The 16,071-nt window shown below is 43.0% G+C and overlaps 1 protein-coding gene across 7 annotated transcripts in view; it reads right to left on the bottom strand.

Moving 5' to 3' along the window:
- Positions 1 to 16,071, bottom strand: part of OXNAD1 (oxidoreductase NAD binding domain containing 1) — a 53,119-nt gene that overhangs the window by 6,843 nt on the left and 30,205 nt on the right. For all 7 annotated transcript variants that reach the window (XM_027549461.1, XM_027549437.1, XM_027549469.1 and 4 more), the window contains one exon: positions 6,714 to 6,855. In XM_027549461.1, coding sequence (XP_027405262.1) covers positions 6,714 to 6,855 — 142 coding nt within the window. The remainder of the gene's footprint in view (positions 1 to 6,713; positions 6,856 to 16,071) is intronic.

Below are 16,071 nucleotides of genomic sequence, written 5' to 3'. Positions count from 1 at the left end.
CTGACACAGTGTGCGTGTGAGCCTAAGAGTATGTTTTTATGCTGCTGTAGGTTTAGAGATCTTTTAGTTTTTAAAATTATCTTCCAGTAACAGTTTTGTTTTTCTTTTTGTTACAGTTTGATGAATTTTAACACAAACATAGAGAAGTGCAACTACCACCAAAACCAAGATACTGAACAGTCCCGCTAGCACCCCCAAACTCCACTTTGCCATCTATCCCTTTCTGCTCCCACCCTTCCCCGCTCTACCCCATCAAGCACTGGTCTGTTTTTATTGCTGTGTTTCTGTCTTCCAGACTGTAGCACAAATGAGACTGGCTTCTTTCACGCAACACAGCACCCCTGAGAGTCACCTACGTTGGATTGTGCGTCAGCAGCCGATCTGTTTTTACTGCTGAATAACAAATACAGGCAGACCTGGGAAACACTGTAGATCCGGCTCCAGACCACTGCCATGAAGCACCGAAATCAAGAGTGCCTGCCTGTGCACGTTCAGTCATGTCGCACTCCTTGCGACCCCATGCACTGTAGCCCGCCAGGCTCCCCTGTCCATGGAATTTTCCCAGTGAGAATACTGGAGTGGGTTACCATTCCCGTCTCCACGGGATCTTCCTGACTCAGGGATCAAAGCTGCTTCCCCTGCACTGGCAGCAGGTTCTGTATCACTGGGCCACGTGCTGGAGCACAGCTACTGCTCGCTTTCCCAGTGAGTATAAGTTATGCTGACACTATACTTCAGTCTTTTAAGTGTGCAATAGCATCATGTCTTAAAAAAATGCACATACCTTAATTGAAAAATACTTTATACTATTAACACTAAGCTACAGCAATCAAAACAGTTTTGTACTGGCATAGACAGACAGATCAAAGGAAAAGGTCAGTAAGCCCCGAAATAAATCCACACTTATAGCCAATTAATCGATGACAGAGGAGGCAAAAATACACAGTGGAGAAAGGACAGTCTCTTGACTAAAGTGGTGCTGGCAAAACTGGACAGCTATATGTAAAATAATGAAGTAAGAATGTTCTCTAACACCGTCCAGAAAAATAAAACCTCAAAATGGATTAAATACCTAAATGTTAAGACCAGATACTATAAAACTAGAGGAAAATATAGGCTACTCTCCGACAGAAATCAGAGCAATATTTTCTTGGATCTATCTCCTAGAGTAATGGAAACAAAAAAACAAAAATAAAAGAATGGGACCTAATTAAACGCTTTCCTTTGCATAGCAAAGGAAAACATAAACAAAAAGACTGCAGGAAAATATCTGCAAATGCTGCTACCAACAGGGTTAATTTCCAAAATACACAAACAGCTCATACAGCTTAATATAAAAAGGAAAAAAAAATTAAAACATGGGCAGAAGACCTAAACAGACATTTCTCCAAAGAAGACACACAAATGGCCAACAGGCACATGAAAAGATGCTCCATATCACTAATTACTGGAGAAATGCAAATCAAAAAACTACAATGAGGAACCACCGCACCTCATTCCCGTCAGAATGACCATCATCACAAAGTCTACAAATAAGAAATACTAAGAGGGTGTTGGTAGGAATATAAACTGATACAGCCACTATGGAGAACAGTATGGAAGGTCCTTAAAAACTAAGACTAGAGCTCCCATTTGACCCTGCAATCCCAGTCCTGGGCATATCTAGAGAAAACTAATTTGGAAAGATACAGGCACCACTATGTTCACAGCAGCAGTATTCAGTCGCCAAGACACGGGAACAACCTAGCTGTCCATCAACAGATGAATGGATAAAGAAAAGCCACCACACAAATGCAACGGGCTAGTAGTAGTAGTAGTGCACTTGCTCAGTCGTGTCCGACTCTTTGTGACCCCATGAACCACAGCACGCCAGGCCTCCCTGTCCATCACCAACTCCTGGAGTTCACTCAGACTCACGTCCATCGAGTCAGTGATGCCATCCAGCCATCTCATCCTCTGTCATCCCCTTCTCCTCCTGCCCCCAATCCCTCCCAGCATCAGAGTCTTTTCCAATGAGTCAACACTTCGCATGAGGTGGCCAAAGTACTGGAGTTTCAGCTTTAGCATCATTCCCTCCAAAGAAATCCCAGGGCTGATCTTCAGAATGGACTGGTTGGATCTCCTTGCAGTCCAAGGGACTCTCAAGAGTCTTCTCCAACACCACAGTTCAAAAGCATCAATTCTTCAGCACTCAGCCTTCTTCACAGTCCAACTCTCACATCCATACATGACCACAGGAAAAACCATAGCCTTGACTAGACAAACCTTTGTTGGCAAAGTAATGTCTTTGCTTTTCAATATGCTATCTAGGTTGGTCATAACTTCCCTTCCAAGGAGTAAGCGTCTTTTAATTTCATGGCTGCAGTCACCCTCTGCAGTGATTCTGGAGCCCAAAACATAAAGTCTGACACTGTTTCCACTGTTTCCCCATCTATTTCCAATGAAGTGATGGGACCAGATGCCACGATCTTCGTTTTCTGAATGTTGAGCTTTAAGCCAACTTTTTCACTCTCCTCTTTCACTTTCATCAAGAGGCTTTTTAGTTCCTCTTCACTTTCTGCCATAAGGGTGGTATCACCTGCATATCCGAGGTTATTGATATTTCTCCCGGCAATCTTGATTCCAGCTTGTGCTTCTTCCAGCCCAGCATTTCTCATGATGTACTCTGCATAGAAGTTAAATAAGCAGGGTGACAATATACAGCCTTGACGTACTCCTTTTCCTATTTGGAACCAGTCTGTTCCATGTCCAGTTCTAACTGTTGCTTCCTGACCTGGATACAGATTTCTCAAGAGGCAGGTCAGGTGGTCTGGTATGCCCATCTCTTTCAAAATTTTCCACAGTTTATTGTGATCCACACAGTCAAAGGCTTTGGCATAGTCAATAAAGCAGAAATAGATGTTTTTCTGGAACTCTCTTGCTTTTTCGATGATCCAGCGGATGTTGGCAATTTGATCTCTGGCTCCTTTGCCTTTTCTAAAATCAGCTTGAACATCAGGAAGTTCATGGTTCACGTATTGCTAAAGCCTGGCTTGGAGAATTTTGAGCATTACGTTACTAGCGTGTGAGATGACTGCAATTGTGCGGTAGTTTGAGCATTCTTTGGCATTGCCTTTCTTTGGGATTGGAATGAAAACTGACCTTTTCCAGTCCTGTGGCCACTGCTCAGTTTTCCAAATTTGCTGGCATATTGAGTGTAGCACTTTCACAGCATCATCTTTCAGGATTTGGAATAGCTCAACTGGAATTCCATCACCTCTACTAGCTTTGTTTGTAGCGATGCTTTCTAAGGCCCACTTGACTTCACATTCCAGGATGTCTGGCTCTAGGTCAGTGATCAATCACATCATCGTAATTATCTGGGTCGTGAAGATCTTTTTTGTACAGTTCTTCTGTGTATTCCTGCCACCTCTTCTTAATATCTTCTGCTTCTGTTAGGTCCATACCATTTCTGTCCTTTATCGAGCCCATCTTTGCATGAAATGTTCCGTTGGTATCTCTAATTTTCTTGAAGAGATCTCTAGTCTTTCCCATTCTGTTGTTTTCCTCTATTTCTTTGCATTGATCGCTGAGGAAGGCTTTCTTATCTCTTCTTGCTATTCTTTGGAACTCTGCATTCAGATGCTTATATCTTTCCTTTTCTCCTCAGCCACAAAAAAGAATGAAATAATGCCACGTGAAGCTACATGGATGGACCTGGAGATCGTCATATTAAGCGAAGTAAGTCAGAGAGAGAAACACAAATATCATATATCACATATGAAGTCTAAAAGATGATACAAAAAATGTATTTACAAAACATTTCTGTGAGAAACAGACTCACAGACATACAAAACAAACTTATGGTTACCAAAGGGGAAAGCAGGGGAGAGAGAAATGCAGAGTGTGGGATTACATCCATGCGCTACTACAATTAAGACAGTAAACAACAGGGACCCACTGCACAGCAGAGAACTGCATTCAGTGCCTGTAAGCGCCTAGAAGAGAAAGGGGTCTGAGAAAGAACGCACATGCACTTGTGAACAGCTGAGTCACTGCTGTGCATCTGAAACTAATACAATGTTGTAAATTACACTAATAAAAAAATTGCTTCATAGAAAACCTTTATTGCTTAAAAAAAAATGCCAACAAACATCTAACAGCGCAGGGTTGCCACAAATTCAATTATCAGTTCAGTTCAGTCGCTCAGTTGTGTCTGACTCTCTGCAACCCCATGAACCGCAGCACGCCAGGCCTCCCTGCCCATCGCCAACTCCCGGAGTCCATCCAAACTCATGTCCATTGAGTCAGTGATGCCATCCAGCCGCCTCATCCTCTGGCGTCCCCAAGAACACAATTGCCCATAAAGTGTAGTAAAGTGGAACACAGCACAGCAAGGTCTGCCTGGGTGCTGTCTGAATGCATCGCAGCTCCTTCACCCATTCGCCTGCTGAGGGACGTTTGCATTGTTTCCAGGCTTTGAGGACTATGAATAGAACCCCTATGAAGATTCACGTTCAGATTTCTGTATGAACAATTCTTTTGTTTCTCTAGAATGAATACCCAGGAATCACACCGCTAGGTATTCCGTCAAGTGTGTGTTGGTTTCACATGAAACTGCAGAAGTGTTTTCCAGGACAGCTGTAGCCCTTGCACTCCCACTGACACTACAAGCAACATGAGAGTTCCAGTTGCTCTACGTCACTGGCATCACTTGCCATGGTCGACACTTTAAATCTCAGACATTCTAACAGGTCTGCAGACGTAGCCCACTAGGTATGGTTTTAACCTGCATTTCCCTAATGATGAATGATGTGGACTGTCATTTCACTGCTTACTTGTCATTCTAATATCCTTTTTAGGCAAGTGTTCAATCCTTTGTCCATTTAAAAATTAGGTTTGTTTTCTTTTTGCTGCCTTTTGAGTTCTTTATACATTCTGGATACAAGTCCTTTGTTGGATATCTAATTTGCAAGCGCTTTCTCCTAGGCTGTGGCTTGTTTTTTTAACTTCTGTTAATAGTGTATTTTGCAGAAAAAAAAGGTTTAGTTTTGATTAAATTCAATATATAAATCTTTCCTTTTATGGATCTTGCTTTCTGTGTCATGTCTAAAAACTATCTGCCTGCCCTGCTGTTCAGAATATTTCCTATGTCTTCTAAAACCTTATAGTTTTACATTTTAGACATTATACCTACAACATATTTTAATTTTGAATATAAAGTGTGAGATCTAGGTCAGGGTTCTGTTTTATTTTTGCATATGGACAGACAACTACTCAGCACTGTTTGCTGAAAACGTCACTGCTTCTCCGTTGACTTTCTTTAGCACCTTTGTCAAAGTTCAAAAGGTTGTATGTGTCAGTCTATTTCTGAACGCTTTAATTTGTCCCTTTGATCTGTATGCCTACTCCTTCACCAATACTACACTGTATTGATTATTGTAGCCTTATTTTAATCTTGAATTTGAGCAATATGATTCCTCACACTTTAGGCTTCTTTTTCAAAACTGCTTTTGCCATCTTAGTTTCTCATCCATATACATTTCAAAATCAGTTTGTCTTATCTACAATATTTGCAATCAGCACACTCTGTTTTGTGATCCCAGGTGGCCCATGGTAAAGAATCCTCCTGCTAATGCAGGATATCCAGGTTCAGTCCCTGGGTCAGGAACATCCCCTGGAGGTGGAAATGGCAAACTACTCCAGTACTCTTGCCTAGAAAATCCCATGGACAGGGGAGCCTGGTGGGTGGGCTACAGTCCATAGAGTCGCACAGAGTCAGACAAGATTTAAGGACTAAGCAGGCACGCACCCATTCTCCTTTCTGGTAAAGAGGAGAAGAAAGTGCCTGGGATGGGATGGAGATTGTTGGTAAGTAAAGAAGGCACAGTCTAGTAATGAAGGGGATGGCAGTAAAAAAAAGAAAAAGACAAGGATCAGAAATCAAGAAGACAAATCTTTTCTGAGCTCACTCTTTGTTATCAGAATTCTAGTAGGTAGTGAGGAGCAGCATAGGGCTGTGCTGAGTCCCACAGTGAACCATGAGTCATTAGCGGCAAATGTGGACTCCGTCTCAGACTCAAGAGTGAAGAGCTTTCCAGAGACTGAAATACAGAGGCAACCGCCCCACGGGTTTAGCAGTGCTCAGGTCTGGGCAGGAAAAGTATGTGATCAGAGACTGTTTCCCCCCCACATAATGAGAGAACAGTAGCTTAGTTCCCTTCATTTAGGATAGTGAGGATGAAATAATCTGATTAATAGAATTACCACTGACAAGACACCCAGAGAGCCAATTTTCAAAAACTCACGTATAAAGTAAAATGCCTTAATTCTGTAGTAGGATTCACCTGAGTACTGTCTGCTGACCCAGAAGGGATCTCCCGGCCCCAGGGCACCCTTGCATCACCCTTAGTGCGTCAGAATGATTCTGCTTCCTGGGGACCTCCTTGGTGGCCCCGGTTTAAGACCCCACCTTCCACTGCGTGCGGTGCAGGTTCTGTCCCTGGTTGGGGAGCTAGGACCCCACAAGCCACGTGGCACAGCCAAAAAGTAAAAAATAAACAAACATGCTGCTCCTATACCCCTTCTGGGATCTGAATTCTGGACGGAAGGCAGCTCTCTGTGGGCGTGTGCCCTGTGCACCCAAGCCTAGGTTCCTTACGTGGATTAAGTGAGCTGAATTTTGTGAGAGACAGAGAGCCCAGGTCTCCAAGTTTAAACAGAGGTTTGCTCACCTGATTGTGGATCCAGAGAGCAGGAGGGTGGTTTGCATGTTTCACTGCCAGTTCTATCATTCTCTCCTGTTCCAGCAGCCTAGGGCTGGAGCATATTGAGAACCCACCAACCACAGAGACTCCTGGGATAAAAAAGTCAACCCTAAAAGGAAAGGCAAATAAATTGACTACTGTTAATGCAATTTTTAAAGTGCAAGGTAAATACAAACTTTTGGCTAGAATGACTAAGAAAAAAGGAGAAAAAATATAATTACTAAAATCAAGAATGAAAGATGGGACATTATCACCAACTTCACCAAAAAAAATTTTTTTTAAATTATAAGGGAATTCTATGAATAACTGTAAGACACAAAACTGGCTAACTCAGATGAAATGGATGCATTCCTAGAAAAACACGAACTACCAAACTGGACTCTAGAAGAATCAGAAAATCTGAACAGATCCATAATAAATGGACTGAATTAGTATAATTTAAAAATTTCCCACAAGGGTAAGTCCAGACGGCAGCAGAGGTTAACTCTGAAGAAGCTGAAGAAACATCTGAAGAAGAATTAATGCTTATCTTTCACACATACTTCCCCCCAAAACAGAAAAAAACACTTTCCACTTCACTCTACCATGTCAGTATTATTCTAATACTAAAGCCAGACAAAGATACCACTAAACTACAGATCAACATCCCTTATGAATACAGATGCAAAATTCTCAGGAATATTGATTCAACATATGAAAATCATCAATGAATTAAACCACTTAACACAATAAAGGACAAAATCCATGTGATCATCTCAACAGATGCAAAAATGGCATCTGACAAAATCCAACACCCTTACATAATAAATATACTCAACAAACCAGGAATAAATGGTAATTTCCTCAGCATGATAAAGACAACTACAAAATATCTAATCATCAGATCAGATCAGATCAGTCGCTCAGTCGTGTCCGACTCCTTGCGACCCCATGAACCACAGCACGCCAGGCCTCCCTGTCCATCACCACCTCCAGGAGGTCACTGAGACTCACGTCCATCGAGTCAGTGATGCCATCCAGCCATCTCATCCTCTGTCATCCCCTTCTCCTCCTGCCCCCAATCCCTCCCAGCATCAGAGTCTTTTCCAATGAGTCAACTCTTCACATGAGATGGCCAAAGTACTGGAGTTTCAGCTTTAACATCATTCCTTCCAAAGAAATTCCAGGGCTGATGTCCTTCAGAATGGACTGGTTGGATCTCCTTGCAGTCCAAGGGACTCTCAAGAGTCTTCTCCAACACCACAGTTCAAAAGCATCAATTCTTCAGCGCTCAGCCTTCTTCACAGTCCAACTCTCACATCCATACATGACCACAGGAAAAACCATAGCCTTGACTAGACGAACCTTTGTTGGCAAAGTAATGTCTCTGCTTTTGAATATGCTGTCTAGGTTGATCATAACTTGCCTTCCAAGGAGTAAGCGTCTTTTAATTTCACAGCTGCAGTCACCATCTGCAGTGATTTTGGAGCCCAGAAAAAACAAAATCTGACACTGTTTCCACTGTTTCCCTATCCATTCCCCATGAAGTGGTGGGACCGGATGCCATGATCTTCGTTTTCTGAATGTAGAGCTTTAAGCCAACTCTTTCACTCTCTACTTTCATCAAGAGGCTTTTTAGTTCCTCTTCACTTTCTGCCATAAGGGTGGTGTCACCTGCATATCTGAGGTTATTGATATTTCTCCCGGCAATCTTGATTCCAGCTTGTGTTTCTTCCAGTCCAGCATTTCTCATGATGTACTCTGCTGCTGCTAAGCCGCTAAGTCACTTAAGTTGTGTCTGACTCTATGTGACCCCATAGACGGCATATAAGTTAAATAAACAGGGTGACAATATACAGCCTTGACGAACTCCTTTTCCTATTTGGAACCAGTCTGTTGTTCCATGTCCAGTTCTAACTGTTGCTTCCTGGCCTGCATACAAATTTCTCAAGAGGCAGATCAGGTGTTCTGGTATTCCCATCTCTTTCAGAATTTTCCACCGTTTATTGTGATCCACACAGTCAAAGGCTTTGGCATAGTCAATAAAGCAGAAATAGATGTTTTTCTGGAACTCTCTTGCTTTTTCGATGATCCAGCGGATGTTGGCAATTTGATCTCTGGCTCCTTTGCCTTTTCTAAAATCAGCTTGAACATCAGGAAGTTCACAGTTCACATATTGCTGAATGGCTTGGAGAATTTTGAGCATTACGTTACTAGCGTGTGAGATGAGTGCAATTGTGCGGTAGTTTGAGCATTCTTTGGCATTGCCTTTCTTTGGGATTGGAATGAAAACTGACCTTTTCCAGTCCTGTGGCCAATGCTGAGTTTTCCAAATTTGCTGGCATATTGAGTGTAGCACTTTCACAGCATCATCTTTCAGGATTTGGAATAGCTCAACTGGAATTCCATCACCTCCACTAGCTTTGTTCGTAGTGATGCTTTCTAAGGCCCACTTGACTTCACATTCCAGGATGTCTGGCTCTAGGTCAGTGATCACACTATCGTGATTATCTGGGTCATGAAGATCTTTTTTGCACAGTTCTTCTGTGTATTCCTGCCACCTCTTCTTAATATCTTCTGCTTCTGTTAGGTCCATACCATTTCTGTCCTTTAAAGAGCCCATCTTTGCATGAAATGTTCCTTTGGTATCTCTGATTTTCTTGAAGAGATCCCTAGTCTTTCCCATTCTGTTGTTTTCCTCTATTTCTTTGCATTGATCGCTGAGGAAGGCTTTCTTATCTCTTCTTGCTATTCTTTGGAACTCTGCATTCAGATATTTATATCTTTCCTTTTCTCCTTTGCTTTTTGCTTCTCTTCTTTTCACAGCTATTTGTAAGGCCTCCCCAGACAGCCATTTTGCTTTTTTGCATTTCTTTTCCATAGGAATGGTCTTGATCCCTGTCTCCTGTACAATGTCACGAACCTCCTTCCATAGTTCATCAGGCACTCTATCTATCAGATCTAGGCCCTTAAATCTATTTCTCACTTCCACTGTATAATCATAAGGGATTTGATTTAGGTCATACCTGAATGGTCTAGTGGTTTTCCCTACTTTCTTCAATTTCAGTCTGAATTTGGCAATAAGGAGTTCATGGTCTGAGCCACAGTCAGCTCCTGGTCTTGTTTTTGCTGACTGTATAGAGCTTCTCCATCTTTGGCTGCAAAGAATATAATCAATCTGATTTTGGTGTTGACCATCTGGTGATGTCCATGTACAGAGTCTTCTCTTGTGTTGTTGGAAGAGGGTGTTTGTTATGACCAGTGCATTTTCTTCGCTAAACTCTATCAGTCTTTGCCCTGCTTCATTCTGTATTCCAAAGCCAAATTTACCTGTTACTCCAGGTGTTTCTTGACTTCCTACTTTTGCATTCCAGTCCCCTATAATGAAAAGGACATCTTTTTTTGGGTGTTAGTTCTAAAAGGTCTTGCAGGTCTTCATAGAACCATTCAACTTCAGCTTCTTCAGCGTTACTGGTTGGAGCATAGACTTGGGTTACTGTGATATTGAAAGGTTTGCCTTGGAAACGAACAGAGATCATTCTGTCGTTTTTGAGATTGCATCCAAGTACTGCATTTTGTTGTACTCTTTTGTTGACCATGATGGCCACTCCATTTCTTCCCTGAAAGGCTGAAAATTCCCCACCTGAGAAGAGAAACAAGGCAAAGATGTCTGCTCTGACCAATTCTACTCAACTCTGTACCAGACATTCTAGCCAAGGCAATTAAGCAAGAAAATGAAATAAGAGGCATCCAGATTGAAGAGAAAGAAGTTGCAGATGACATAACATTATATATAGAAAATCCTAATGAATTTACTATAAATACAGGAGAACTAATAAACAACTTCAAATAAAGTTGCAGAATATAAAATTAATAATAAAAACCAACTGTATTTCTACCCACTAGCAATGAACAATCTAAATGTGAAATTAAGAAAAAGTCCTATTTATAATAAAGTAATAAAATAATTGGGAATAAACTTCACAAAAGAAGTTTAAGACTTATACACTAAAAACTACATTACTGAAAAAAAATCAAAGAGATCTAAATAAACAGAAAGAAGATCTAAATAAACAGAAAGGCTTCTTATATTCATGGACTGGAAGACTTAATATTAAGATGGCAATAGTTCCCAAATTGATCTACAGATTTACTACAATACTTATCAAACCCTAGCTGGTCTCTTTGATAAGTTGATCATAAAACTGATATGAAATTCAAGGAGCCTGGAATCATCAGAATAATCTTTAAAAAGAAGAATAAATTTGGAGGATTCACACCTTCTGATTTCAAAATTGCTTTAAATCACAGTAATGATGACACTGTGGTACTGGTGTTGGGACAGGCAGGTGTCAATGGCAAAAGGCTGAGAATCAAAACATAAACTTCGTTTTACGGTCAACTGATTTTCAACAAGACTACCAGCACAATTTAACGCAAAAGAAGAGTCTTTTCAGTAAGTGGTGATGGTTTTAGAATGATCTATAAAGGAAACAGACTCTGAAAAAGAATAAGCACACACACGCATATGACTGAATCACTTTGCTGTACACCAGAAACTAATACAACACTGCAAATCAACTATACTTCAATTAAAGAAAAAAGTGCTAGGACAAGTGAATAGTAACTGGAAAAGAATAAGGGTGGACCCCGACCTCGTACCATATACAAACATTAACTCTGGTTAGATCACAGACCTAAATGTAAACATTAAAATTATAAACTCAGACTTACACAGGAGTAAGTCTTCATGGCCCAGCTACTTAGAAATGACACTAAAACACAAAGGTCACAGAAAAACTGGAGAAACTAGACTGCGTAAGATGAAAAATTTTGTGCCACACACTTATGTGTCGTACACACCATCCAGACAGTTAAAAGATGACCCTTGGAATGGGAGAAAATATTTTTGAATCATGTATCTAACGAGTAATTTGTACACAGAATATAGTAATAAAAAGAAAATTCAAAACATGGGTAAAGGGGGCTTCCCTGGTGGCTCCGTGGAAAAGGACCTGGTCTGGGAAGACCCCACAGGCCAAGGAGCAACTAAGCCTGTGTGTCACAACTCTGGGCCTGTGCTCTAGGGCCTGGGAGCCACAGCTCCTGAGCCCACACACCCTGGAGCCTGCGCTCCACAGCAAGAGAAGCCCCAGCAATGAGAAACGCACGCACCACACCTGGGAGCTCCTGCTCCCCAAAACTAGAGAGAAGTCCACACAGCAACAAAGACCCAGCACAGACAAATGAAGAAATAAGTAAAATCACATTTCACAAGTGGGCAAAGGATTCGTACAAACATTTCTCCAAAGATGATACATAAATGGATAATAAGTACACGAAAAAATGCTCAACCTCATTTGTCATTCAGTTCAGTTCAGTTCAGTCGCTCAATTGTGTCCAACTCTTTGCGACTCCATGAATTGCAGCACGCCAGGCCTCCCTGTCTATCACCAACTCCCGGAGTTCACCCAGACTCACGTCCATCGAGTCAGTGATGCCATCCAGCCATCTCATCCTCTGTCGTCCCCTTCTCCTCCTGCCCAGAATCCCTCCCAGCATCAGAGTCTTTTCCAATGAGTCAACTCTTCCCATGAGGTGGCCAAAGTACTGGAGCTTCAGCTTCAGCATCATTCCTTCCAAAGAAATCTCAGGGCTGATCTCCTTCAGAATGGACTGGTTGGATCTCCTTGCAGTCCAAGAGATTCTCAAGAGTCTTCTCCAACACCACAGTTCAAAAGCATCAATCCTTCGCGCTCAGCCTTCTTCACAGTCCAACTCTCACATCCATACATGACCACTGGAAACAGTGTCAGACTTTATTTTTTGGGGCTCCAAAATCACTGCAGATGGTGACTGCAGCCATGAAATTAAAAGACGCTTACTCCTTGGAAGGAAAGTTATGATCAACCTAGATAGCATATTGAAAAGCAGAGACATCACTTTGCCAACAAAGGTCCGTCTAGTCATATGTCATTAGGGAAATGCAAATCAAAATCACAGTGAGCCATTAATGAATGTCACACTCACCTGGACAGATGGCTGATCACAAAGACAATGGCAAGTGTCAGGACCTGGAGAAACTGGAACCTTTGTACATTGCTGATGGGAATGGAACAGGGCCTTGCTACTTTAAAGAACAATTTGGCAGTGCCTGAAAATGTTAAGATGTGACCAGCAATTCTACTCTGAGGTATATACTAAAGAAAAAAGAAAATATATATCCACTTAAAAACATGCACACGAATGTTCATAGCAGCATTACTGATAACAGCCTGAAAGTTCCAAAACAAGCTAAATGTTCACCAATTGATGAATACGTAAACAAAGGCGGTACATTCACAGGATGGAATGAAGTACTGAAACATGCCACACTCAGATGAGCAGTGGAACTGTGTTAAGTGAAAGAAGTGACGTTGCTCAGTCGTGTCCGACTCTTTGTACCCCATGGACTGTAGCCTGCCAGGCTCCTCTGTCCATGGCATTTTCCAGGCAAGAGTACTGGAGTGGGTTGCCATTTCCTTCTCCAGGAGATCTTCCTGACCCACGAACTGAATCCGGGTCTCCCGCATTGTAGACAGAGGCTTTACCGTCTAGGCCACCAGGGAAGTCAAAGAACTGAAAGAAGTGAAGGAAACTAGTCACAAAAAAAGACCACATACTACATAATTCCATTGACACAAAATGTCCAGAATAGGAAAATCCATAAAAGACAGGAACTAGAACAGTGGGTGCCTAAGGGTGAGGATGGGAAGTGAATCATATTCAGGGCAGAGTTTCTTTCTGGGATGATGAGAATATTCTGAAAGTTGACTGGCTGACCACTGTACAATTCTAGAATATACTGTGAATTCAATTCTGTGAATATACTAGAAATCACTGAACTGTACCCTTTGAATGGGTGAATTTTATGATACGTTTATCTTGATAAAAAGAGTTTCCTGAATGTGAAAAAGAAATCAACAAAAACTCTCTTGCTGGCATTTGACCACCTACACTGAATAGGCTGACGCAGCCTCCTAAATCCTGACAGTCTCATGTCGCCTTCTTCGCTCCTAAGCACGCTCCTAGAGTGGAGAACTCTTGTGAGTTTCAAGCCATCAATAACTGCACGCCACAAACTTTTTTTGGGTGAGAGTTCTAGAAAATGCAATAAATCTAGTCACATACCAAGGCAAGAGAAATTTACTACAAACCGAGACCACAGAAAATTCCCATCCCCATGTCCAGGAGACTCATCTATCCATAGAGCTGTTCCTCAGCCATCGAAGAAGGACAGACAGTATAATTTAAAAAGGCGACAGTCATCCCCAGTGTCCTCCCCTGATCTGATGTATGGCCTTAGAGGCTGTTCTCTTCTCAACTCTGGCCTTAGGTCCCTGGTCATTTTTCAGTCTTAGAAAACAAGTTCTGGGCAGGAAGGGCTCCAGAAAAGGTCCCCAGGTTATTTCTGCCCGTATTTACTTCCTTCTTTCCCATGAATGATTTCCCTTCCATTTCAGACAAGATACAAATTTTAAAAGACTATAGTTAACACTTACTAATACCGTTGCTATATGCTTTCAGAGAAGAGGTGAATGGCATTTCCATAGCGTCTGTGTTTAAAAAAAAAATTAATCTCTGAGCTATTTTTGCTGCTTTATTTCCTGAACGATAGCACCCTCTGCTGCTTGACGTTGATAGAGACCTTTTTCTCCAGTAACTGAAGGGGAATCCCTCTTCTCTAGTAACTCTGAAAACCCTCCACCTTTAGGAAAAAGGACTCCTTCATGAAATGCTACAGAAGAACCTCATCTGAATAGGCCTAAGAAAATATGCACAATACATAGTTAGTAAAATATCTTTCCAAGAAAGAGTAAGTTTTAGACACACACACACACTCACGCACACACCCCTGTTAAAAATGCCGTCTTTTGCAGCGAGTACATGAAGAGCAGAGAGAAAGGGCCTGGTTCTGCAGCGAAGCACGCATGTCCACATCTAGGGTGACACCGGCAGCCCTGTCCCGCCACAGGGCCCAGCACACAGCAGGCACATGGGCCACAGCCGAGCAAACGCGCTTCCCCGAGATCCCCACTCTAAGCTGCCCGACTCAGCAAACACGACAGACAGCCTCTGTCTGCCGACCATGCACAGGCACAGAGGCTGGTGCTGGCAGTAAAAATGAAAGTCTGTCTTGGCTCCCACCCTCACAAACCTCCCTAATGGGAAGAAGATTAACCTGATGGCTCAGCAGGTAAAGAATCTGCCTGAAATAAAGGGGACACAGAAGACCCCTTGGGTCTGACCCAATCCCTGGGTCAGGGAGATCCCCTAGAGGAGGAAACGGCAACCCACTCCAGTATCCTTGCCCGGAGAATGCCATGGACAGGGGAGCCTGGTATGCCACAGTTCAGAGGGTCACAGAGAGTCAGACGTGACTGAGCATTAGCGTGAAAGAATCCACTTGGGAGAGAGAAGGCGGCGTCACTTGAGATGCATCTGGAAGCTCTCATGCTTAGCGCAGACTCCTGCATAGCTCCAACATGTGATCCTGATTTTATCAGGGAAATACTAAGACAGCTACCGCATTTTATTTTTAAAAAAAATCTGCTTGGGGGTGGATGGGACATGCAGAGGGGAGGGGAGGGGAGGAAAAAGAAGTTAATTCCACCAGGGATGGAAGAATCAGGAAGGACTTCACAGAGGAGTCCTGAAAGACAGCGCTCATCAGACAGGCCGTGGAGGAGGACACCATCTGCAGGGAGACTCCCAGGAATGCGGCACCGCCTCCACGTGGGCCTGAGTCGGGGCTGCGGCGCTGCCGTGCTTACGTCTGCAGTGCAGCTGCCCCACTGCAGGCGGGGGAGAGTCCTAGCTCTCTAACCTGGCTCCTCTCACCTCATTACCCCGAGCACTTTCAAGCATGAAATCCTGTTATCACGTATGAAGTCAGAGACACAGCCTGCCCCACTCAGAAACGCGTCGCCTGCTCCCTGGTGTGTTCTGCACACAGCCCGGGCGTGCAGCGGGCACCAGAGGCGTGTGCCTGCCCACTCCTAGCAGGCCGGCTGCTTTTCCCACAGCAGCCTCGGTGCACGGGAGGCTGGCGAGGAGCTCAGACTGTCCCCGGGACCTCAAAGACACTCCTCACAGAGGACCTCACCAGCACAGATGCTCTCTGACGGCCTGAGCAAAGCACTGGCTACAACAGACACCCAAAACAAACGCATAAAGTAAACATCAGGCACCGTGCCAAATGCCTGACATATCCTACAACACCGAAGTGTTACTCTTTCCTCTTCAAGGACATGGAAACCGAAGCCCAGAGCAAAAAGGAAGCCGCCCACCTTGCAGAGCCAGCAGG

This window comes from Bos indicus x Bos taurus, chromosome 1 (genome assembly GCF_003369695.1).
Source record: "Bos indicus x Bos taurus breed Angus x Brahman F1 hybrid chromosome 1, Bos_hybrid_MaternalHap_v2.0, whole genome shotgun sequence".
In the NCBI taxonomy this organism is placed as follows: domain Eukaryota; kingdom Metazoa; phylum Chordata; class Mammalia; order Artiodactyla; family Bovidae; genus Bos; species Bos indicus x Bos taurus.
Note: the sequence above shows the minus strand (reverse complement) of the source record. Positions and strands in the feature narration are given on the sequence as shown.